The 24,045-nt window shown below is 47.2% G+C and overlaps 1 protein-coding gene across 1 annotated transcript in view; it reads right to left on the bottom strand.

The window, feature by feature from the left end:
• Nucleotides 1-16,888: 16,888 nt before the first annotated feature.
• LOC147727494 (alcohol dehydrogenase 1-like) overlaps nucleotides 16,889-24,045 on the bottom strand; it is a 288,449-nt gene continuing 281,292 nt past the window's right edge. Inside the window, exon 9 of the mRNA XM_086961571.1 lies at nucleotides 16,889-17,078. Coding sequence (XP_086817697.1) covers nucleotides 17,054-17,078 — 25 coding nt within the window. The 3' untranslated portion in view covers nucleotides 16,889-17,053. The remainder of the gene's footprint in view (nucleotides 17,079-24,045) is intronic.

Consider the following 24,045-nt stretch of genomic DNA (forward strand, 5'->3'; position numbering starts at 1 on the left):
GATGGAACCAGGAAGGAACCAGGCGATGTCGCGAAGCAATCAGGTGCTGATGAGAAGTTTGTCTCTGCAGCCACATGGACCAGGAGGCATTGACGATGACCAGGAGTCAGGCACGGACTGTCCCACGAAGGCTCTTGCTGTCGGCGGTGTCGGCTTCAGGACTGGAGTCAACAAGCCTTGGCAAAGGCAACCCACACAGGATACGATGTAGGCTTCTTACCCAGACCAGCAAGGTCTGAGAGGCTGCTTCTTCTGACGGAAGCAAGGGCCAGTCTGGAGCAATCAGACCAGCAGTGTAGTTTCAAAGAATCGTTGCCAAGATGGCCACAAGCCAACGGGCAAGTCACTGGGCAGATGCGTTGAGCAGGAAAATGCAAAAGGGCCTCACGCAGAACTCGTGGAGTGTGCAGGGCTGATCTTTGGTGCAGATGCTGCTCGGGGCTGAGGCTTCTCAATCCCCAATGCACAGCTTCAAGGAGGCCTCGGGGGCTGCACAGTTAGTAGGTCACAGACTTTTCAAGATGGCCGGTCCCACGTCTTTCGTCACCTCCACGGGTCTCAGCTTTGCAGGGACTGTGGATCGGGCTGTTGGATGTCTGGGAATCCAGTTCTTGCCAGGCTCTGGGCTCGGGCTCCGGTGGGAGGCGGCGGCAAAGCAAGTAGTTGATCGCTGGATGGTGCCTGCTTGTGCAGGGTGGTCACTCCTTGACCCCAAGGGAGATTCTTCAGTTGTCTTCTTCCAAAGTAGAGTGATGAAGGTCCAGAGTTTTGTTTCAAAGTTTCAGTCAGGATAATCTAAAGTCCTGTGACTCAGCTCCTAACTATATACCAATCTTAGGGGCTGGATTACCTGCTAGGTCCCTCCTATGGGTGAGACCAGGGAAGGGGGTGGTTACATCCCTTTCCCTTTGCCCAGTTTCGCGCCAGAGCTGGGGCTGGAGTGCACCAGCACCGGTTTGAACTGACCTATGAATGGGACACCTTGTGTGCCCCAGGCAGTGTCTCAATCCTTTCAGCCCTCCCTGTCCCAATACACAACGTCCTGTCTGGGGTGGTGCTAGCACCTCCCAAGGCAGGAAACCTATTGTCCAAGCCTCCCTCGCTGGAAGGACTCCCAGCAGCAGGAGGTTAGACTTGTGTCTGTTGCAGCAGCATCCATTTTGTGATGCTCAGGCTCTGGTTAACTTTAACCGGGAATAGTAGGAACAACATGTCTTCTCCCTCTAGAAGGGTAGCATTCCAAATTGTATGACACCTTACTCGACATGTTTTGATAAAGCCAAACCATAGTTAGCATTTAACCGGGAGGTTCATAATGCACTTAAGAGTATACGGCATGGCAATATCCTAGAACAGCTATAAGAGCTTGGTTCCGAAAGCTGCAGACAGGCTCAGCTCATGCTAGAGCACCATCTCACATAAAACCACGCACTCTGCCTCCAGGATTGTTAAGGCCTGCCATAGGAGTGACTTATAGGTGTATATGTGTCCAGATATAAGGTTAGATATAGGTATACTATATCTAAGCAAGGGGTGATTACACGACCTTGCCCCAGCTGAGTGATCAGCCAGTTGTGTCAATGTGAATGGCCAGCCAGAGGTGGCATAATACATGCTGCAGCTCCTGGTAGGCCTTGGATGCACCTATGCCCTGGGTACCTATAGTACTCTGTACAGGGACTCATAAGGTGACCCCGTATCCAATTGGTAATGCACCTAAAGTACATTGCAGTGAATTTAGAGAGAGAGCAGCTGGGCTGTGGGTCTGATTAGCAGGCCCACAGCCACAAAAAGTTGAAAACCAGTGAAGCAAAAAGCAAAAAGTGGAGCGACCATAGGAAAGCAGACCCTACTCTCCTACAAACTCCCCCTCAGCATCAGGCGAACCCCACACTGCAAGCATTCAGGAAGAGCCTTCTCGAATCCCCACTCCCCCTCAGCGCCTTGAGGCAATCAATTTATTCTGCTCAGACTTCTCTTATCCAGCATCCCTCATTCTGCTGACCCTTCTTGATCTCCCAAGAGGTTCCAGCCATCCTATCACTTCTGCTGTCTTCTTACTATGCTTTCTCCATTTTTCAGATTCACTACGTCACTACCTGTCTTGGAATTCATAACTCCCAGATGATTAAACTCATAAACATCCTAGCCTTATCCAACAGTTTTTTTGGTACCCTTATATTTTTCGGATCACACTGCGTAGATTTCCTGAACCCCAAATGGAAAGTAGGACTTTTTCAGAGGAGATAAAAACTGCCAGATGTCCCTCACAGCACCTACACCGTTATGCATGTTAGAAATGGGGAATTCAGACAAACCTGTAAAAAAAATCTCTGACATCTTCAGGTGATGTTGCAGAGCCTCAGTGCCAACATCAAAATTGGTGTCCACAAAAATAAGCCTTTGTTTTTTTCAACCTATTCGAATTTACTATATGTTATTCTTGAGTAAATTGTGCATTCATTATGGAAAGACACATGCAAAAGCCAATCCAATGTGTGGGAGGAGTCAGACCCAGATAGAGAAGCCACAAGAAGCCTCGCAGAGCAGTGCATGCGCGCTGCTAGGCTCGACCTAAAAATCCTTCTCTGGCTCTGCAACATGAGCAGTAACAATACCTAAATGCAAGGAAATACCCTAATCAGGTGCCAAATTCAGCAATCCTCCAACTTCACACAATTCAAACAACATAAATCGTTTTTTAATGGATCACTAAAATGTCTGCCATTTTTACACAAAGACGACCTAAAAATGATGGAAGGAATGTTTGAATTAATGTTAGGCACTGGTAAACTCTGGGCCTACTAGAATATAAATGTGAGCTTTTCTTTGCCATTACGGGCAGGACCAACCAAACGTAAACTTGTATTGACATTACATTAAAAGAGATGCATCTCCCTGAACTGTTAGGTAGCATTCCCTTTGAACTGGAACACAAGGAGTGTCAGACCACTTTCATATGTCAGATTTGCACTAACTTTGCCAAAAAAGCAATGTTTATTTCCATCCCTCACCAGTCACCAGATACACCAGAATATGAAGGTCATTCCTAAAAGCAGTGTAAGTGAAATGGGATAGATAGAAATCTGAGACACAGGACTCCAGACTGTGCCATATCACTAATGTAGGTCAAGAAGGCATATTGGTTGTGATAGATCACTACAAGATTAAGAGATACATTAAATAACTTGTCTTAGAATGCTAAGCATGTAACCCAACACATAAATAATACTTTAGGAGGCAATAGGTCTTGAAAACGACCTTCCGATAATCCTTGTAGCAAGTTCCTGACTGCAGCAAAATTACAGTGGGGGCTGGCATCTACAGGAGGGGTGGGGGTAATAGCGCTCGTTTAAAATAATATATATATTAAAAAAAAAACTATCTGAACTCGGCAACGTCCTTGCTCCAAACCTCCCTTTCTACACAAGAACAGGAAGCAGCAACTCCCTTGGCCAATCCTAGGGCTGATCTCACCACCATGAGAGCAGCCCTATGATTGGTGGGAGCGGCCTCACTTGGCGCTCCACAGTGCTCTGGGGGCTTTGGCTTTCCTTAACCCAGCGGTATTAAGACAGCTGGGATGGAGATGTTTAAAGTGCGCATGCGTGGCTGGCCGTTGCAAGACGGCAGGCCAAAAAGACATGTGAATGTTAAACGGTGCCATACCGGTCTCACCCTCCTTGTGACATGCTTCTGTCACTCAGCAGCAGCCCTGCCCCCATCCTGACACCCGACGCGGGGTGGGGGATGAAAAATATAATGGTAATTGATCACTGTTTTATTTTTCATCTTTGGGGGGATTTTTAAGTGGGAGGGCGCTCCTCAGCTCAAATGGAGGAGCCTCCCCTGCAAAATTGAAGCATGACTACTACAAAGGATGTTGTGCACCAGGAGGAAAATTATACGAGGGTATTGCCATCGTTCTAGAAATGGAAGAGTTCATGGCCTGCTGGGAATAGTTGTGGTCTGTTAACCTACTACCGCACAGTGTGCACATCCTTAATCAAGTCAACAGCATAGCTCTTGTAAAATGGACAGCCTTTCCTTTGCTTTAAGACAATCAAGGCAAAGGACTTAAAAGTACTGTTTTCACACTCAGGAATCATACTAAATGGTAAGCAGTACCTTCAACCCCGCTTCCTGATATCAGCTTTGTTGGGCCTCATCACTGATATACAGCGTGGCCCCAGTCTGTAGAGGCACAGTGCGCAAAAATGAAGGACTGGATGTGGGCCAGAGAAATTATCCATGCCATGGATTAATTCCAGTAATCCACCCTTCAAGTGTTTTTCTTTCTCAGTGAGATACTCTAAGTGCAATGGGAACACCCAATCCTGGGTCTGAAGCTCATTGTGCCATAGAACTCACACTGCATCTCCTGTGTTCCATGATGAGTTGTTTGTGTCCAAGTACTGAGGGGAAATGTTCTAGCAGTTAATGAGCAACAGTACATATCAGAGCAGCACGAGGGGTCCTTTGGATGTCTTGGTCCCTGTCTGTATGTAGTAAGAATTTATTATACAAATGATGGATTGGAGCATGGACCAAGTAAAAATACCCAGTGGCAGATTAATTCAAGATCTCCACTCCTCCATTTTTTTTAAACAGTTCTTTTTATTGAAATCAAATTAACACTTGAAAAACGAATTACAGGCATTGTTAATTTCAGTGCAGCATTTGGCAACAATCCACAGTAAAAGTGTATCCCCAGCATGGGCGGAGAATGTACAGTATTGTGACCTAGTGACTTCTACTCAACGTCCACTCTTTGTATGTCCATCGGTGGTTCACAGATCTCTCCTCTGTAAGTGTTCCATTTTTGCTATATGTGCGACCACTTGTTGGGGCAACCTCTTGATACATATACAGTTTTTTCAGTAAACATATAATGATCCATATCGTTCTCCCAGAACCTCAGGGACGGCTTTTCTCTTGCCCCCACAGTTTTGCAATATTCGACTTGGCGACCATCATCCCCAGAGGAGCCCATAGTTTCTCTTTGGTGCTTAAGTCTGTAGGGCCCCAGATATTTAAGAGACATAACTTAATATTGCAGTTGGTGGTTACCCCCATGACTTCTGTCATATAACTTGTCACCCTCGCCCAATATCCCTGGATTACTGAACACTCCCAGAGTGTATTTATGAATATGACGTCTTGCCTCCATCCCCTGATAGAATCCGCGTCAACCCTAAAGCCCATCTTCATCAATATAGGCCCGAGTGGTATATTCTCTTAAGTATTTTGAGCTGGACTAGCCTTAGCCTAGATGAGATAGCCGTTTCTCTAGGAGATGCAAGCGCTTCTATCCTTTCACCATCATCCAGTCCAGCTACGTCGTGGTCCAAGTGAGCTCGGTGTCGGAGGAGGGGGTCAGGTACATTGTTTATAAGTTTTTTATAACTCAAGGAAATTGCCTTATCTGGAAGGTGGCTGTCTAGTATTCTGCCATCTAAAGGTGAGGACTCTGGCGGAGTTTCACCCCTGGGTATTACCGCTTCCAACGCATGTCTGCTTTGGAGATATCTGTATTGTTCTGAGGTAGCTAGTTCATATTTGTCTCAACTATTCAAAGGAGACTACTACTCCTTCCTTCCACATGTCCCTGACAGAGGATAAGCCAATTATATCCCATCGGTCAAAGCCTTTAGTGACTCTTAAATTCCCTAATTGGGCGGTGTCCCAGAGTGGGGTGGCCACTCCTCATTTTTAAGGTCTGGCATTGGCGAAGACATTTTGATTTTTTAAACATGAGCTTATTGTTTATTAATTTTCTTTTTCATATATATTTTTTAATTCTGCGAGGGTGTGGCAGTTCTTCAGCCACTACTTTCAGGCCTTCGCTGTATGCATTGTGCCAGAGCCCTGTCCTTTTTTGCCACATAATATTTACAGTTGGCCTTCTTGTCTTGAAATTAAAATACCAAACTGTGATATTCAAAATCTCATTATGTGATAACCCAAATTTCGTCATGTGATAACCAGAATCTCGTTAGACATATGTCCATCAGGGTTAACACCCACTAGAATTAGGTTTTTCTCATTCTCTTCTTAAAGACTTCCGCTCATACATTCGCCACATGACTGATACTGGCACAGTTGTAGGACAACAGCCTGTCCTCTATGTGTTCATTATTTCTTAAATCTGATTTGTCTTTTCTTAATATTTTTTGGAGATAGGCATTAGGATCTCAATCTGTTTTTCACACTACATCCTTTAATCCATTTTCTATTCCTCCACTACCAGCTTTAAGATGCCTTCCTGACAATTCCATTTTATACAGGTGTGCGCGCTTTTCATTTTTCAATTTTCCTACCATCTGCATTATTTTTGGAATCTACACCACCATGTACATCAAGTTTGGGAAAAATGAAATAATACTCTAATCTACGGGGCAGATGTACGATCGTTGAATTTTGCGAATCGCAAATTGCGACAAATTGCAAGTCGCAGTTTGCGAGTCACAAAATTCAATGTACAACAGTATCTCAGACACTGCGAGTCCCAATGGGGTCGCAAATTGCATGCCTCATGAATATTAATGAGGCTGTCGCAATTTGGGACCCCATTGGGAATGACTGCCACTCCCAGGGATGGTGGTCTGCTGGGGACTGCAGACCACCATGTGTGGGACTGCTTTGTCAATAACGTAGTTTAAAAAAAAATGCAGCCCCTTTTCCTTAAATGAAAAAAGGATGCATTTTAAAAAGAAAAATGTAACTTTTCAATTTTTTAAGAGCAGTCCCCTGGGGAACCCTTCCAGTTTGCGAGTGCCTTACAGGTAAACTGTGAGTGTTTTGCACAGCAATATCGGTCGCGAAACAATTATACATTGGGTAAGGACTTACTATTGGGAAGGGACTCCCCTGGCACGTCCTTTCCTAATAGAGAGTCACTAACCCTATGTTGTGAGTCGTTAATAGGTTAGCAACTAGCAAAATAGAGTTAGTACATTGGGCTGACCTATTTGGCACTTGCGGTCCCGAAGTAACGGTCGTATATCTGGCCCTTTATCCTTATCGTATTCACTCTTTTAAATAGCTGAAATACATATTTTGGGTCTTTACCATGTACCTAGAGTGATTAAGACTTGCTTAGTTGTACATATTTACTTTTTGAAATATTCTTTCCATTCCAAAAGTGGCTCTTTAGAAGGGAGGCGGAAGGAATGCAGAGGATCAACCTTTAGCAAACTGATCCAGTTTAAAGTTCTCGCTCCACCGAGGAGACTAATTCTAACTGAATTTTTCCCCAGATATGCACTGTGGTATATTCATCAACATCGTTTTTGACACTGCTTTTGAAGTGAAGTGGCCACGTCTTCAGTAGTTTCATCACATAATTGCGCTTTAGTTGGAGTTCCACCTTAGTAAAGTGTTGATTCTAGTTTTTTCCTATTGTAAAATGTCTCTTGTGTTATTCCTGCCTTGATATACCCTCTCACAACATGCGTTTCCTAGATAAGCTGCAACCTTCATCCCCTTTATTATTCTGTGTCTCTTTTTTATGACCCTGTGACATCATGTACTATGTTGAATCTGATATTATATGAGAATGCACACTGATCAGGATCCGTCTCAAAATAGAAGCAACGTGCATCTAGAGAAATGCTGCTGCTAGGACACATTGGTTTACTTGGCTTTTAAGACGGAACCACACACAGCCGTGGCCGCTGCAGGTGAGAGCGGTGGGGCGGTGGAGCCAGCTGGGTGGGATTTCGAGAGATGACCATAAGAGAAAATGAATTATTTATTTAATTTTCACTTGTGGTCATCTCTCAAAATCCCCCCTCAGCTGGCCCCACTGCTCTTACCTGTAGCGGCTGACCACACATGCAATTACTACGAGCGCCTTTACCTCGCAATCCTTTACAATGAATTTCATTGTAAAGGCATGTTTGGTAAAGGCATATGCGTGGAAAGGATTACACCCCAGCCCCCCCGCCCTGAGGTCTAAAACCCGGCCCCAGCTCTGCAAACGGCCCGTCCCCAAACCTAAAAACGACCCTGTCCCTGAGCCCTAAAACTGGTCCCCAGCCCTTAAAACTGCCCAACCCTCTCGCCGTGAGCCCTAAAACCCAGTCCCCAGCCACAGAATCCTACCTGACCCCTGCCCCCTGCCCTGTGCCCAAAACAGTCCCCCAGCCCTAAAAACTACCCTAACCCCCCTGCCCTGCGACCTGAAACCCAGCCCTATTTTCCATGCTGCGTCTCTATCCTTTCTGTCCCAATCCTTCCTGTTTAATTGATCAAGTGCAGCAGATGGCACTCCGATGCGGCTTTAGAGGCGAACTTTACGTTGGTTCCCATACTGTTTGGCCACTGTATATGCGACCATTGTCACTCATTCTACAAACAGGAAGCTATGGCTTGTCTTAAGACTGATCAATCTTCTTACTCACAAGTAATACTCTCTAGTTCTCACAGGCTTAAGTACTGCCTTAGGGGATCTCTTGCTTTAAGTCCATTCCTCCTTTGCTGCAGTGACTGAGAACTGATCCTTCCTGAAAGCAAAGTACAACAGAAGCTAAACTGTGCTGGGACTTTATCCACCTCACTAACTGCGCATTTAACTGTCATTGGCTTCTCCTGAACACCATCGCTTGGCACCTCGACCTGGGCTGCTTCAAAATGTATCTCATTGCTAATGTAAAGCATACATTCTAAGCATAGTTTTATGAAGAGTCATTTATTGTAGCACCCTGGGTACACTGCAGCCACCAGGAGCCTCTGTATTACTGGTGTCCCTTATAGTGTTGCCTTTCCTCAGGGTTCCAGTTCCAACCCAAAGCTCCTATAGTTCCTTTACAACACATGGCGTTTCAGTGGGTGACCAATTCCTACCTGTAGAGAAAACAAGCATGTTCTCAAATTCTACAAATCAAAAAAATACTTTTATTCTTAACGATAAAATGAGACAGATTCGTATTTTCGCTTGAACTCCAACTATGCTACCTTCTTGTTTTCGGAGCTTGCATCAGTTTACTCACTAGGTAATGTATTCTTATTCAAAATCACTTTTCTTTTTTTCTTTTTCCTGAGTGTTGATAACTTAGCAGTTTTACTTCAAGGGTATGTCTACAAATAACCGTCGTTGCTGTCTGTGTGTAAAAGTAAAGTATGCCCAGGGCACTGTAATCTCAGTGAGTTTAAAGCTGTTAAAGAGAGAGAGTGGATCCTCATTGGGACACATTTCCTCATTTGTTGTTGTTCATTTGAGTGACTATTTTTATGAATATACCTTTGGGGGTGGTATCTAGGCCATGAGTATTTCATAGTTAATAAAATGCCTGTCCCATTACATGAACGGGATGGATGCGTTTGAAATCCATATTTCTTTCTGAGTTTTCTAATAGCCTAGACCCTAGCTCTCTTTTTTTTTGTAAAATTTTTATTTTGCATACAGAGAAAAAATTAACAAGCAACAAAACGAATCACAGTGGGCGCATGAAAGTTCCCACACAGTGGGAAGGCTGAAAAGGAAGATGAGGCAGGGTAGTAAAGCAAAACGTCTTCAGTGCTGGTAAGGTCGGCAGTCCTGCAGCAATCCCCCGACAAGGGGTAGCTCAAATAGTGCAGCCAGCAACTAGTCCAGAGTTTCTCCAGCGATCAAGTATGCCTCATCTCAGCGAAGGAACTGTCCCAAAGCCACTCCCAACCCTCCCCCCAAGAACAAACCCCCCCCCCCCGTGACGGCGCCGCTCGCAAATCTCATTCATACACCAAGCACACTCTAGAGTTGAAACAAGTGCAAATTCCTAAGTGACGCTGGGCAAACAGCCGAGGGCAAGCCAGCAGAAAGAAAGGACACCAAGGGGCCCCATATGTGCTTGAAGTTTTTATATTTGCCAATAAAGATATCCGCCATTCTCTCGAGACTCAGAAGTCTCCACAGTCTGGAGTGCCAAAGGGAAACCGCCGGGGCCTCCTTACGTTTCCAGGCCGAGGCCAGCGTGAGCTTGGCCGCACCGAGACACAGCCATAAGATCTTTTTGTCAGCTCGCGATTGGTGTTCCAGGCCGGGATCCCTCAACCCCAGCAAAACGAATTCGGGGGAGTCGTCGATAGGGTACTGCAAAATGTCTTTAATATGCGATAAGATCTCGGCCCAGAAGGGCTTAATGATTGGGCAATCCCACCAAATGTGGCGGAAATCCCCCAGAAGGCCACAACCCCTCCAACACCTGTCCGTGGCCGCCGGGAAAATGCGATGAAGTCGGGCCGGAACCATGTACCATTGCGTTAGGGTTTTGTAATGGGCTTCCCTCAAGAGTACGGAGTGGTTAAACTGCGTCATGTCCTTCCAGATCGCCGACCATTCTCCGTCAGTGATATCCCTCCCCACCATCTCCTCCCACTGCTCCATGTAACGCGGTCTAGGGGAAAGGGCCGAGCGGAGCAGCAGTTGATATAAAAAGGAGATAGCCCCCTTCATGGCCGAGGTCTTCAGGAGAAAGGCCTCGAAGTCGGATAAAGGTCTCGTCGCTGCATCCCGCACCGTGGGTGCAGTGGCCCAGTGTAGCAGTTGTAAATGCCGATACCTTTCCCCCGGCGGCACCTGATAGTCCCGCATGCAGTTCTCGAACGTCAAGGGGTCGGGGCCATGAAACAAGTGAAGTAATGCCCGGCATCCCCCCTCCCTCCAGACGTCAAAGGGGCCCTCGGTGAGTGCCGGGGAAAATTCTGGATTAAAATGCAAGGGAGTGAATGGGGATGGGAAGGTCGTCCACCTCTCGTCACTGGCTAGTGTGTCCCACACTTTCAGTGTGGTCCCCGTGGGGGTACTAATGTATGCGTTTACCGGACGGTCGCGCTCCGGCTTCCACGCTAGGTCCCAGATGGACCGGCCTGCCACACTCCGGTCCATGTGCAGCCAGTGTTTGTCAGAGAACTGCTGCGACCACTCCACCAGAACTCTAAGTTGGGCCGCCTTGTAGTAGAGGTGGAAGTCCGGAAGGCCTACCCCTCCGTCATTCCGCAGGCGCCGCAGAAGTGTAAATGAGAGCCGCGCCCGACCACCCGCCAGATAAATTTCAACATCATTGATTTGAGTTGGCTAAAGAAGGTAGAGGGCAGTGGAATAGGCAAGGCCTGGAACAAGTATAGATATTTGGGGAGAAGGACCATTTTGACAGCATGTACCCGTCCCAGCCAGGACAGGAATTTAGGCTTCCATTTCTCCAGCTCCACGCGTGATCTGGCCATGAGGGGCGGGAAGTTGGCCGCAAAGAGACCGCCCACCGTCGGGGTGAGGTGTACCCCGAGATATAGCAGGGAGCCCGAGGCCCAGGCCAACGGCGTCGTCGCCTTCACCCGTGCCACCTCGGCCTGAGACAGGGTCAGGTTCAGGACATGCGATTTGCCATAATTGACCTTGAAGCCGGCCACCGCCTCAAATTCCAGCAATATATCACGAACACACGGAAGGGAGTCAGCGGGGTCGGCCAACGACAAGAGGACATCATCCGCAAACAGGGTGATCTTGTGCTGTTCCCCAGTGAACGGGATGCCCTTCACCCCCTCATGCTCCCGGACTGCCAGTGCCAGAGGTTCAATGCTGAGTGCAAACAGCAAGGGCGAGAGGGGACATCCCTGCCTAGTGCCCCGCGAGTGTCGGAAGAAGGCCGACAAGTGGCCGTTCACCGCCACCCGTGAACGCGGGCTGCAGAAGTTAGCTCTTACCATCGCGATGAAACGATCGGAAAACCCGAATGCCCGCAACGTGTGGAAGAGAAAGCCCCAGTCCACGCGGTCGAAAGCCTTCTCCGCGTCCAGCCCCACCAAGACCGCCGGGATGCGGAACCTATCCGCCTTCTCTATCAGGTGGATGACCCTCCGGGTATTATCATGCGTTTGGCGGCCTTTGATGAAGCCCGATTGGTCCGCATGGATAATCGACGGCAGCAGGTCTTGCAGGCGGCTCGCTAATATAGCCGAGTAGAGCTTGGCGTCGATGTTGAGTAAGGCTATAGGGCGGTATGAAGCGCACCGCTCCGGGTCCTTCCCCGGCTTCGGCAGGACCGTGATCACTGCTTCCGCCAGGGTCCCAGAGTTCACCCCAGGTCCAGCCATGTCGTTGAAGAGGGCGACCAGGAAGTCGCACACCTCCGTTGCATAGGTCTGGTAAAAGACAGCGGTGTACCCGTCGGGGCCGGGGGCTTTGTGTAGTTTCAGATTTTTAATAGCCGCGAGGACCTCCTCCCTTGTGATCGGAGCCTCAAGTAAATCATTCCAGGCCCCTGGCACCTGCGGAAGCGATAAGCGCTGCAAAAAAGCACGTTGGTCAGCCGCGTCCAACTCTTCCCCCGCGTACAACGCCGCGTAGAAGCGGCCAAAGACATCAGCCTTCGCCCCGTCATCGTGCTGGAGCACTCCAGCCACGTCTCTAATCCCACCTACGTACTCCCGCTCCCTCTTGTCCTTCAATTGCCGGGCAAGGTGTCTACCAATCTTGTTGCCCCCAGAGTAGGAGAGCCGGCCCAGCCGCAACAGTGTGAGTTCAGCCCTATTCGTGTAGTGAGACTTCAACTTGCCCCGTACTGCCGTCAGGGGACGTAGGGTCACCCTCGATGGATTAGCTTTGTGTTCCCTCTCAAGCGCGAGTACCTCTGCCTCCAGCGCTTCCCTCTCCTTCCTACGTAAGGCATTCAATTGGGAGTTGAGGCCCAGGCACGTCCCCCTGATCGTCGCCTTAAAGGCGTCCCAGGTGGTCATGAGGGACGTGTCCGAGGGAGGATTGCCATCAAAAAAGTCCCGGATGGCCTGACGTAAGGCCTGATGGGATACATCGTCGCGGACCACCGAGGCCGGGAAGTACCATTTCCGGTTCGCGGTGTCCGGCGGTGACCATCTAAGCGTGAGCACTAGAAGACTGTGATCCGAAACAGAAATCGGGAGAATGGCGGCATCTAAGATGTTCCCTCTAAGGGACTGGCTGAGGAAGACGTAGTCCAGGCGGGAGTAGGAGTGGTGCACATGGGAAAAGAACGTGTAGTCCCTCCCAGCAGGGTGAAAAAACCTCCAGCCATCCACCAGGCCCATCTCTTCCACCCCCCTCTGTGTACTCCCCGAGAAAACCCCGGTATCCGCCCTCCGACCCCCAGAGCTGTCCATCTCCCCATCCCAAACCAAGTTGTAATCACCCAGCATGAATACAAGTCCTTCCGCAAAGTCCCCCACCTTCTCCAGTAGATCCTGCAAGTACTTATTTTGGCCAGAATTAGGCAAGTAGAGCACCACAAACGTACACAACCTGCCCTGAATGTGCCCCTTGACCATCAACCACCGTCCTTCTCTATCAGTGCGGACTCCCACAGGTTGAAAATGCAACGCTGCCTTAAACATTAACGCCACCCCCCGATGCTTCGTGACAGCTGAGGACCTGTACACAATGGGGTACGCCCTGTGTCGGAGCCGCATTTCATCCTTTCGAGCTAAATGGGTTTCCTGAAGCCCCACCACATCGAGGTGATGGTCTACAAGGTATTTCAGGACCTTCTGTCTCTTCTGAGGGGAATTCAAGCCCTTGACATTCCAAGTGCCTATACTAATCGGCATAATAAACACCTCCCAAAGAACTTGCTATCAGAAATACAAAATGGCGCCCAACCCACCTTCCACCCCTCCCCCCCACCACGTGCTCCCAAACGTTCCAAGAGCAGTCGCAGTCTCAGCCCCTCTACAGCCTGGCGCGCATTCCACCACTCATCCTCTACATTCATCCCAAAAGGCCTGCCGTCACGGCCCCCCCTCCCCAACAGTCCCCCAACCTGAGACCCCCCGAACCAACACAGAACATTATACAAAAGTGGAAAAAAAAGTGCATAAACCATACTCAACAGGATCAGTAGGCCGGAGTCCGTAGGAAGCCCCCAATCGAGCGACAGGCCCGGGGAATGCAGCCACTATTCCCCTTGGCCGTAATCAAGGGCGTCTCCACCAGAGTACTTGCACTCCCTTGATCAGAAGGCCCGAGCCTTCCCGGCGCCAATCCGCCGTGTTGGGGCTCACGCCGCCCCAGAGCTGAGCTGTGAAGCAGCCAACGTGGCCGAGGCCACCGAAGCGACCGCTGCTCCTCGTTCCTGCAGGCTGGTAGAGAGATCCGGGCGCTGTCTCGCAGGGGATCCGGCGGGAGAGCGTCCCACCCTGTGCCAAGAGTTCGATCGGCGGCGCCGCCGAGACGGGGAGGCCGCAGCGGCCTGCGATGCTGGAACATCCGCCAGTCCCAGGAGCTCTTTAGCCGCCTGAAGTGTGCGTACTTGGGCCAGGCGGTTCTGCCATCTGAAAATTATTCTGAAAGGGTGCCCCCAAGAGTAGGCAATCCCCCTCTCTTTCAGGAATGCTGTGATAGGACGGAAGTCCCTTCGTTTCTGTAAAGTAGAGGCCGCTAAGTCCTGGAACAGCTGGGGACTATGGCCACGGAATTGCAATGAGTCGATGGTCCTGGCCTTCCGTAGTATTCTCTCCTTGAGTTGGAAATCGTGGACGCACACCAGAATGTCGGGGGGAGGACCCCCCCCTCGCCGCGGCAGGCCCACCCGGTGCACTCTGTCCATCCGTATCTCCGTCGTGTCCTCCTCATCTAGGACCTGGAGGAACAGCTCCTGCACGTAACCCCGGAGGTCTCCCGCCTCACCGTCCCAGGGCACCGCCCGTATACGGATGTTGTTCCTACGGGAGCGGTTTTCAAGGTCTTCCGTATGCAGTTGGAGGTCCAAATTCTGCTCGGTGAGGCGGATAATGTCTTGCTGGAGCATGTGAACATCCGTGGCGACGCTCAAGTCCCTGTCCTCCAGGGTCGCCACCCTCTCGCCTATGCCGTCCACATCCCTCCGCACCTCCCGCAGGTCGGAGGCGAGCTGCGACCTGAGTTCCGATATGTCCTCCTTGATGGAGGCAAACAGCTCCGACATGAAGGCCTTCGTCACCGGAGCGTCTTCATCAGATTGCCTTGATGACCCACTTGCTCCAGGGGAGGCCGGTTGTTGGGAGGCCTTGTCCTTTCCCTGGTTTCGTTTGCGCTGCACTGCGGACATGACGCCCCGCGTCGACTCCACGTGGCCGAGGAGGCAGCGGGGGCTGCAGGCGGGCCAAGCACTAGTCGGTTCCTACCTTCACCAGTCGTTTCCGGGCACCTCGCCCCAGGCACTCGATTGTGAGCGTCTCTTTTATCCCAGGCGGGAGCTCCAGGGGTCCAGCGACCTGGCGCCTCGATCCTCCAATCCTCCGCCACCAATGAGCGGCAGATTCACTCCCGTGCCCCGTTGTCGTCCGGCTCCGTGCGGCAAGCAGGCCCTAGGTTCGGATAGTTCAAGCAGGCCACAGGCGCCACCCACGTGGGGGGCCAGTCGGCGGCGTAAGCAGTGGGCCCCTGGTTGTGCAAGTGGCGCTACTTGGCCAGGGATCCTCTCACAGGTGCGGCGGGGTATGAGCCGGGTCTCGCCGACAGAGCCTCCCTCGACCAACTCCGGTCCGCCCAGCCGTCCGTTTGCTCCAGCGCCTGCAGGCGGATCTAAGGCCCCGCCCCTCGACCACGCCGGGCCGCGATGGTTGGAAAGCCCGGGGACTCACAGGCCGCAGGCTGCGAACGTCCTCGCAGGCGCTCCGGGGGTCACACCGCTCCGGGGACCCCGCCAACGTCCGCCGCTCTGCTAGGCGAACGTCTCCGCCGCTGTAGGGGCTCGTGGGTACCCCCAAAGTCGTGCTATTAGTTGCTATGTTGGATCAGCGCCGGAGCGGCACGAAAAGGCGTCCTACTCCGCCGCCATCTTGGCCACGCCCCCGACCCTAGCTCTCTTAATGTGCTCTTGTCCCATAACTAAGACTGTTAGAGTAAATGGACAGACACACCATGGTCCTGGGATCTCATAGGCCCCATGCTCTTATTGGTGGACTTTCCCAAGGGAGAGCTAGAATTTAGCAGATTGTACTACCAGTTATTATAATCCATGGTGTGTGACCATAAATCTCAGAATAATTTCAGTAATTTCACCTTTTCAATTAAGGATATCCTGTCAAAGCAATTTAATTTCTAACCCATTGTGTAATGTTATCCCATAATTTGATCAGAGGCTTAACAGATTTCGAGGCTTTTCTCTGCCCAGAGCTATTTGATGTACTGGTGATCCACTGGAAAGGTGCACTGTGGTTAGTCCATTTACATTTCTTGTTAATGGATGTGATTCCAGCCTATTTTTACTTAATGGCGTGTTTCATTATATGGCAAATTATCCTATGTCTTCCATAGGCAAGCATGAGTATGTTCGCGATTTTATTTCTGACAAAGAGCAGTATGCCATTTGCATAAGAGGAAAATACCAATTTGTCACTGTATTTTTGAACAACCCTATCTTGGATTGCTTCTTTGGTCAGTCTGGTGTTGGATGATAATGTTTCTATAGTCAATGGGGGTAAGAAAGGAACCAATCCTGTCTGATTGGCGTTCTTTGAATAAGGATTTATAAAGCCAATAGGCGTGTCTATTTTACCCCTGATTGGAGAGTTAGTCAGTGTGTTTGTGTGGATGGGTGAGTGTTAGAATGGGTCAACGATTAGCTGGATCGGTAAGGGCATGGATGAACGAACAAGTGACACACTGTACAGATGATTGATCAATGAGTGAGTGCATGGATGAATGGGTCAGTGCAATGGCAAATGAATGAATAAGTGAGTTCAAGGACGGCTGGATCAATTGGCAAGTCTATGAGTGTGTGAGTAACTACTTGCATGCAAGGATGTAACAAATCTTAAAGGCTGAAGCCTCCCACGGCAAATATCTACCTATAATAAGTCTCAGCAAACAGTACACCCGAGCCAGACACCATTTTACCAAGAACGCTACAACATATTAGAATTGCGCAAATTCATTGGATTCTACTTTACAAAGTTGATAGATAACAAGTCTTTATTTCAATGCAACCACTGATGATACTTTTATTTGCATGAGGCATATTTAAAAGGAAATATACATTGGAAGCAATCTCAATTTTTCGTGGAAATATCACAGTCTTCACTTTTTTCGCGGCACCAGAAGGCTTCCAGAGTTCATTCCTCAAAACAGCAAGATAGTTCGAATACTGGAATAGATAAAAATGCACGTCAGTTCTATGGGTCAATGATCAAAAGCTGCTAGTATTACTTCTACACAGTTATCTTTTGCAGGTTTAATGTATATATTTTCAGTGTGCCTCAATACGTTAGTGATATAATGCAGTTTTCTCTTCCATTGATCACAAAGTGCAATCATCCATATTAACAAGGATTGGTGGGTGGGTGCCACCCCAACCAAATTCGGGGTTAGCCTGGTGAGATATCTCAAGTGCTCAGAAACATCACATTGGGACCTGGAAAAACCAGACACTGGGCGCTCATTAAAATATGATTTGTCTTCCATTGCCTAGGAGACTAGAGCCTTTGTTGAACACACACGATCTCTGCTTATGCAACCGGAAATTCCATTGTAAATGCCAACTCCTCCTCTCATATAACATCATGCACCTGTGAAGTCGAGATAGCTAGACTTTTCTTGGGGGTTCAGCATTTGCCAAAATGGTATATACTTGTTAATCCAGTTCTTGTGTGACAATTCCTCCGCGACATCGGTGTAAATCAATTTGATTTGAAACTTTCATCACTCTGTTTATTTTTTTTTTCACATGGGCACCTTTTATTTCTTTTTGCTTTTTGACAAAGTGATACCTGTAGTGTAGTGTGATTATATGCAGTGGGACCCTTTTGGTCCTAGGTAGACTCCTTACAAAGTTACTGAATCAGTTGGGAGGGATTTGGGTGAGTCTGGGTGCGGTTAATAAAGTCTATGACGCCTTGTGTTCAGTTAACTGTTGCATGCCAGAGAATTAAGACGTGTATTACGGAGCTTCATGTGTGATATAGACATTTACGTGGTCCAGATCTGGGGTGAATGCTACAATACCCACTTTCAGCTCTTTAATTTCCCCTGGAGCTCTTCCGTTTCCTAAGCTGAGCGTTGAGTCTACTTATAGGATGGTGGGTCTTGAAAGATACCAAGGCCATGAAGCTGGTGTGTTGCTTTCTGTTGGGCAACGTGGGGAAGTATCAAAGCAATGGATCTGTCATAGTCTCTGTTGAGTTCCCATACTTGCCAACGTATATGGGGGTGTTTTTTTTCATGCTTGAAAACCAAATATTTGCAAAATTATGACTCGAAATGGCATCACATGGCCTGCGGCAGAGTGATGAAATCACAGAGCATGGCAAGGTGGTTAAATCAGAGGAAAAGACTTAAGCTTCTGACCATATGACATCATGAGACCGAGCAGATAACTGGCTGACTTTTGTTGGCGTGTCAGTTGCTAGTAGTATTTTTGACTTATTTTTTTTAAATTAGATTTTTATTTGATTTTTACAAAGAGTCAGAATAATCAATGCAATCACTTACATAAACAAAATATCTCCAGACAATGAAAAAATGAAATAAAATGATATAGAGGAAAGTTAAGGTTAGATTTATAAGTTGATCTAAAGTGACCAGAAAAGAGATGAATAGAACAATCGGCTAGGACCAAAGCCAATGTAACCACATTTTCCCCACTTTTTTAGTTGATCGGGGACCCCGAGCTTTGGCAATTGAAGTTTCACGTTCGTTGATTTGGCGAAGCATAGTCCAAAATTCAGACACCTTGGGAGGTATAGGATCAATCCATGCCCTAGGAACACATAGATGGGGGCTAACTATTATAATCATAATTAATGCCCTCAGGCTGGGAGCCAATCCAAATGTATAACCCAGCATGATTTTCTTATAACTCAAGTTCATTTTAATCCCAAGATGCACTGAGATCAATTCGAATAAACTGTCCCAGCATACTATCAGATTAGGGCACTTGATGAACATGTGTACTATATCTGCTGCGTAATGCTTACACTTGAGGCAGTATGAGCGCTCTGAAGTCCCATCGCACCCCATTCGACATGCTAGCTGGTGTATATTATAACATTAACATTGTCTTAAATTGCTGTAGTTTAAGACTGGTCGAGCTGATTGACATCTAAAATAACTAATGCATCCTTTAACTCAGCAGTCGTAAGCGAAGTCATCTGGTGCTGGCTCCATTTTAATGCAAGTTGAGTACTATCATCAAGAGCACAGGCCATGTACTTCTGATAGATTATACTTGTACTGACCATCTTTGCTCCTTGCCCAGATTGATACTAACAAGACTGAAGGTCAGTTGTTACTATATCATTGCTATACTTAGGTGCATTAACAATATGGTCCCCGGAAGCTTGTCTCCTTTCAAGTGAAGAATTGGCTTGGTAGTTTGGTCTGCCCTGTTCCCATGAGGCCCGGGGTCAGACTAATTTGCATATAGCCAGGTTCTGAACTGGGGTGATGCAGTGAGCTAAATAACGGTGATGGATTAAGGCCCACATGCATCATTGTGACATTTTGCACTTCCTAATTTGCGAAAAATAAGGAATCGCAAATTAAGAAGTGCAAAATGCTATGCATCATTATTTTCGGTATTCATTTGTGATTCGGTAAAAATCGCAATTTTTACCGAATCCCAAATGAATACCGAATTCTTAAGTTAATTTTCGCAATTCCCATTGATTCCTATGGGCCAAAAGGCCCATAGGAGTCAATGAAAATTGCGAGTGGCACTTTGAAAATTTCATGGGTGCAGGGGGGGGTCCAAAGGACCCCCCCATGCACCCCTGAAATGTATTTTTCGCATCATATTTCACACACACATGTCCTAAGGACATGTGTGTGTGAAACATGAATGTAGAAAAAAAAACATTTGCAGCATTTTAAACACTTTTTCCAAATTTACCGAGTGGTTTAACCACTCGGTAAATTTGGCACCCTAATTGCGACTTTGCACTTGTGAAAGTAATGATGCATTGCTTTTAAGAAATCGCACATCTGCGACTTCTTAAAAGCACCCGCAATTTTAGAACTCGCAACAATGTTACGAATTCTAAAATTGCTTCATGCATCCCAAAAAGCACTTTTGCATTCGCAAACGGCCGATTTTAAGTAATCGCACCGTTTGCAACTACAAAAATGCTTGATGCATGTGGGCCGAAGCCCTGATCTCTTGACTGGGTAAGAGTGGTCTGCTTAATTCAGACACTCTGTTCATCACCACCCCCTTTTCTGAATCGTTTTTGGCCACTACAGGTGTGGCAGGGTATACTCAGACATGAGTCCCTTGCTCACTGCACCACCAGGATTCAAGCAAGCCGGGCCGACGACGGCTGAAATGCCAGAAACCGGTCCCCGGAAGCTTGTCTCCTTTCCAGTGAAGAATTGGCTTGGTAGTTTGGTCTACCCTGTTCCCATGAGGCACGGGGTCAGACTAATTTGCATATAGCCAGGTTCTGAACTGGGGTGATGCAGTGAGCTAAATAACGGTGATGGATTAAGGCCCACATGCATCATTGTGACATTTTGCACTTCCTAATTTGCGAAAAATAAGGAATCGCAAATTAAGAAGTGCAAAATGCTATGCATCATTATTTTCGGTATTCATTTGTGATTCGGTAAAAATCGCAATTTTTACCGAATCCCAAATGAATACCGAATTCTTAAGTTAATTTTCGCAATTCCCATTGATTCCTATGGGCCAAAAGGCCCATAGGAGTCAATGAAAATTGCGAGTGGCACTTTGAAAATTTCATGGGTGCAGGGGGGGTCCAAAGGAACCCCCCCATGCACCCCTGAAATGTATTTTTCGCATCATATTTCACACACACATGTCCTAAGGACATGTGTGTGTGAAACATGAATGTAGAAAAAAAAACATTTGCAGCATTTTAAACACTTTTTCCAAATTTACTGAGTGGTTCAACCACTCGGTAAATTTGGCACCCTAATTGCGACTTTGCACTTGTGAAAGTAATGATGCATTGCTTTTAAGAAATCGCACATCTGCGACTTCTTAAAAGCACCCGCAATTTTAGAACTCGCAACAATGTTACGAATTCTAAAATTGCTTCATGCATCCCAAAAAGCACTTTTGCATTCGCAAACGGCTGATTTTAAGTAATCGCACCGTTTGCGACTACAAAAATGCTTGATGCATGTGGGCCGAAGCCCTGATCTCTTGACTGGGTAAGAGTGGTCTGCTTAATTCAGACACTCTGTTCATCACCACCCCCTTTTCTGAATCGTTTTTGGCCACTACAGGTGTGGCAGGGTATACTCAGACATGAGTCCCTTGCTCACTGCACCACCAGGATTCAAGCAAGCCAGGCCGACGACGGCTGAAATGCCAGAAACCGGTCCCCGGAAGCTTGTCTCCTTTCCAGTGAAGAATTGGCTTGGTAGTTTGGTCTACCCTGTTCCCATGAGGCACGGGGTCAGACTAATTTGCATATAGCCAGGTTCTGAACTGGGGTGATGCAGTGAGCTAAATAACGGTGATGGATTAAGGCCCACATGCATCATTGTGACATTTTGCACTTCCTAATTTGCGAAAAATAAGGAATCGCAAATTAAGAAGTGCAAAATGCTATGCATCATTATTTTCGGTATTCATTTGTGATTCGGTAAAAATCGCAATTTTTACCGAATCCCAAATGAATACCGAATTCTTAAGTTAATTTTCGCAATTCCCATTGATTCCTATGGGCCAAAAGGCCCATAGGAGTCAATGAAAATTGCGAGTGGCACTTTGAAAATTTCATGGGTGCAGGGGGGGGTCCAAAGGACCCCCCCATGCACCCCTGAAATGTATTTTTCGCATCATATTTCACACACACATGTCCTAAGGACATGTGTGTGTGAAACATGAATGTAGAAAAAAAAACATTTGCAGCATTTTAAACACTTTTTCCAAATTTACCGAGTGGTTCAACCACTCGGTAAATTTGGCACCCTAATTGCGACTTTGCACTTGTGAAAGTAATGATGCATTGCTTTTAAGAAATCGCACATCTGCGACTTCTTAAAAGCACCCGCAATTTTAGAACTCGCAACAATGTTACGAATTCTAAAATTGCTTCATGCATCCCAAAAAGCACTTTTGCATTCGCAAACGGCCGATTTTAAGTAATCGCACAGTTTGCGACTACAAAAATGCTTGATGCATGTTGGCCCGAAGCCCTGATCTCTTGACTGGGTAAGAGTGGTCTGCTTAATTCAGACACTCTGTTCATCACCACCCCCTTTTCTGAATCGTTTTTGGCCACTACAGGTGTGGCAGGGTATACTCAGACATGAGTCCCTTGCTCACTGCACCACCAGGATTCAAGCAAGCCGGGCCGACGACGGCTGAAATGCCAGAAACCGGTCCCCGGAAGCTTGTCTCCTTTCCAGTGAAGAATTGGCTTGGTAGTTTGGTCTACCCTGTTCCCATGAGGCACGGGGTCAGACTAATTTGCATATAGCCAGGTTCTGAACTGGGGTGATGCAGTGAGCTAAATACCGGTGATGGATTAAGCCCTGATCTCTTGACTGGGTAAGAGTGGTCTGCTTAATTCAGACACTCTGTTCATCACCACCCCCTTTTCTGAATCGTTAACAATATAGTGCATCACCTGCGGATATTTTATTTAAATGGTGCTGCGAGTGCCCAAATGCAGCCTGTAGGGAAGTAAATGCCCAGAAACCATGCCTATCATACAGCTGTCCCAAGTTAACTATGCCCGCCTGACCCCAAAGTTGCCCTACGTTGTCAAGAAACATGTCAAGGAATAGAGTATTGCTCCAAAGCAGAATCGACAAATGAACAGTTGGTAAAGAAAATGTTGTACAGATTTCTCATCAGATTCACACTATATCCCTAACTACTTTAAACCTCACATGCCTAAAGTAGTCAGGATCCATCAATTCATGCAAGGAGAGATGGAAATACATACCTAGTGCTAATTGGTACCCATTAGATAGGTGGTGGCCCAGCGGCTAGGGCGGTCAAATCAAATCTGATTTGTGTCTCTGAAAGGACGAACAACATCCTCTGATTCTGGGCAAATCACTTAATTTCCCTGTGCCTAACAAAAATTAATGTGTCCTCAAGTAATACATCTGGTGCTTGTGTTAAGTGCTCTGATACCCGATAACTTCGGGTCAGGTTCGCACTATATAAAACTCTGTAAAATAAAAATTAAATTAAAAAAATATGCAGTCTGGCCACCCTTGTTTCCAAGCAATAAACTTCAAATGTGGCCAGTAAATGATGCCAAAAAAATAGCTTCAAGTCTGGTAGTTTAAATCCACCCTGTTATAGGGTAGCTTCAGGAAGCGGATGGCACGCCTAGGTCTCCTATAACCACATGTAAAACTACTAATTGCCCCGTCTAATCGTTTGAAGAAAGAATCTGGAACTCAAAGGGGTATTGAACAAAACAGATATAGAAACTTTGGCAGTATATTCATTTTAACAATATTACATCTACCTAAGATGCTCAAAGGGAGTTTGTGCCATTGTCGCAGTTTCACTATAACTCTTTTCAAAAGAGATTCATAATTAAGTGGGATGATATTCTTCAAGCAACTACACAAGCGTATGCTGAGATACGTAGCAGTGTGTGCCTCACCTATCACAGGGGTTTGTGATTTGAAATTTAGAATCACCTGTGTCTTTGCGAGGTCCACATTTTATCCGGAGAAGGAACCGGATTGTTCAGCCTCCTTGGATATTATATTGACAGCATTATACGGGTTACTTGAAAAGACTGCGGACATCATCAGCGTAAGGCATTATTTTGAGATCATTACCATTCAGCCGGACAGGTTGTATACCCTTGTTCCGATTCAAGTGTCTTAAATAAGGTTCGATGTAAAGGACAAACAGCAAAGGAAAGAGTGGGCAACCCGCCTGTGTGCCCAGTCCTATTGGAAAAGAAGAAGATGAATGTCCGCAGATCAAGACATTGGCAACCGGGTTCTTATAGAGCATCTGTACAAGTGTAATGAACAGGTTGCTTAACCCACATATAGCCATGATCAGCCAAAGTGCTCCCAAATAACTCAATCAAAAGCCTTCTCTGCATCCAGCATAATCATACCTATGTTATCCATAGTTTTACCAGCTACATCTAACGCCGCAATCG

Source organism: Lissotriton vulgaris, chromosome 3_1 (assembly GCF_964263255.1).
Source record: "Lissotriton vulgaris chromosome 3_1, aLisVul1.2, whole genome shotgun sequence".
NCBI classification, from domain to species: domain Eukaryota; kingdom Metazoa; phylum Chordata; class Amphibia; order Caudata; family Salamandridae; genus Lissotriton; species Lissotriton vulgaris.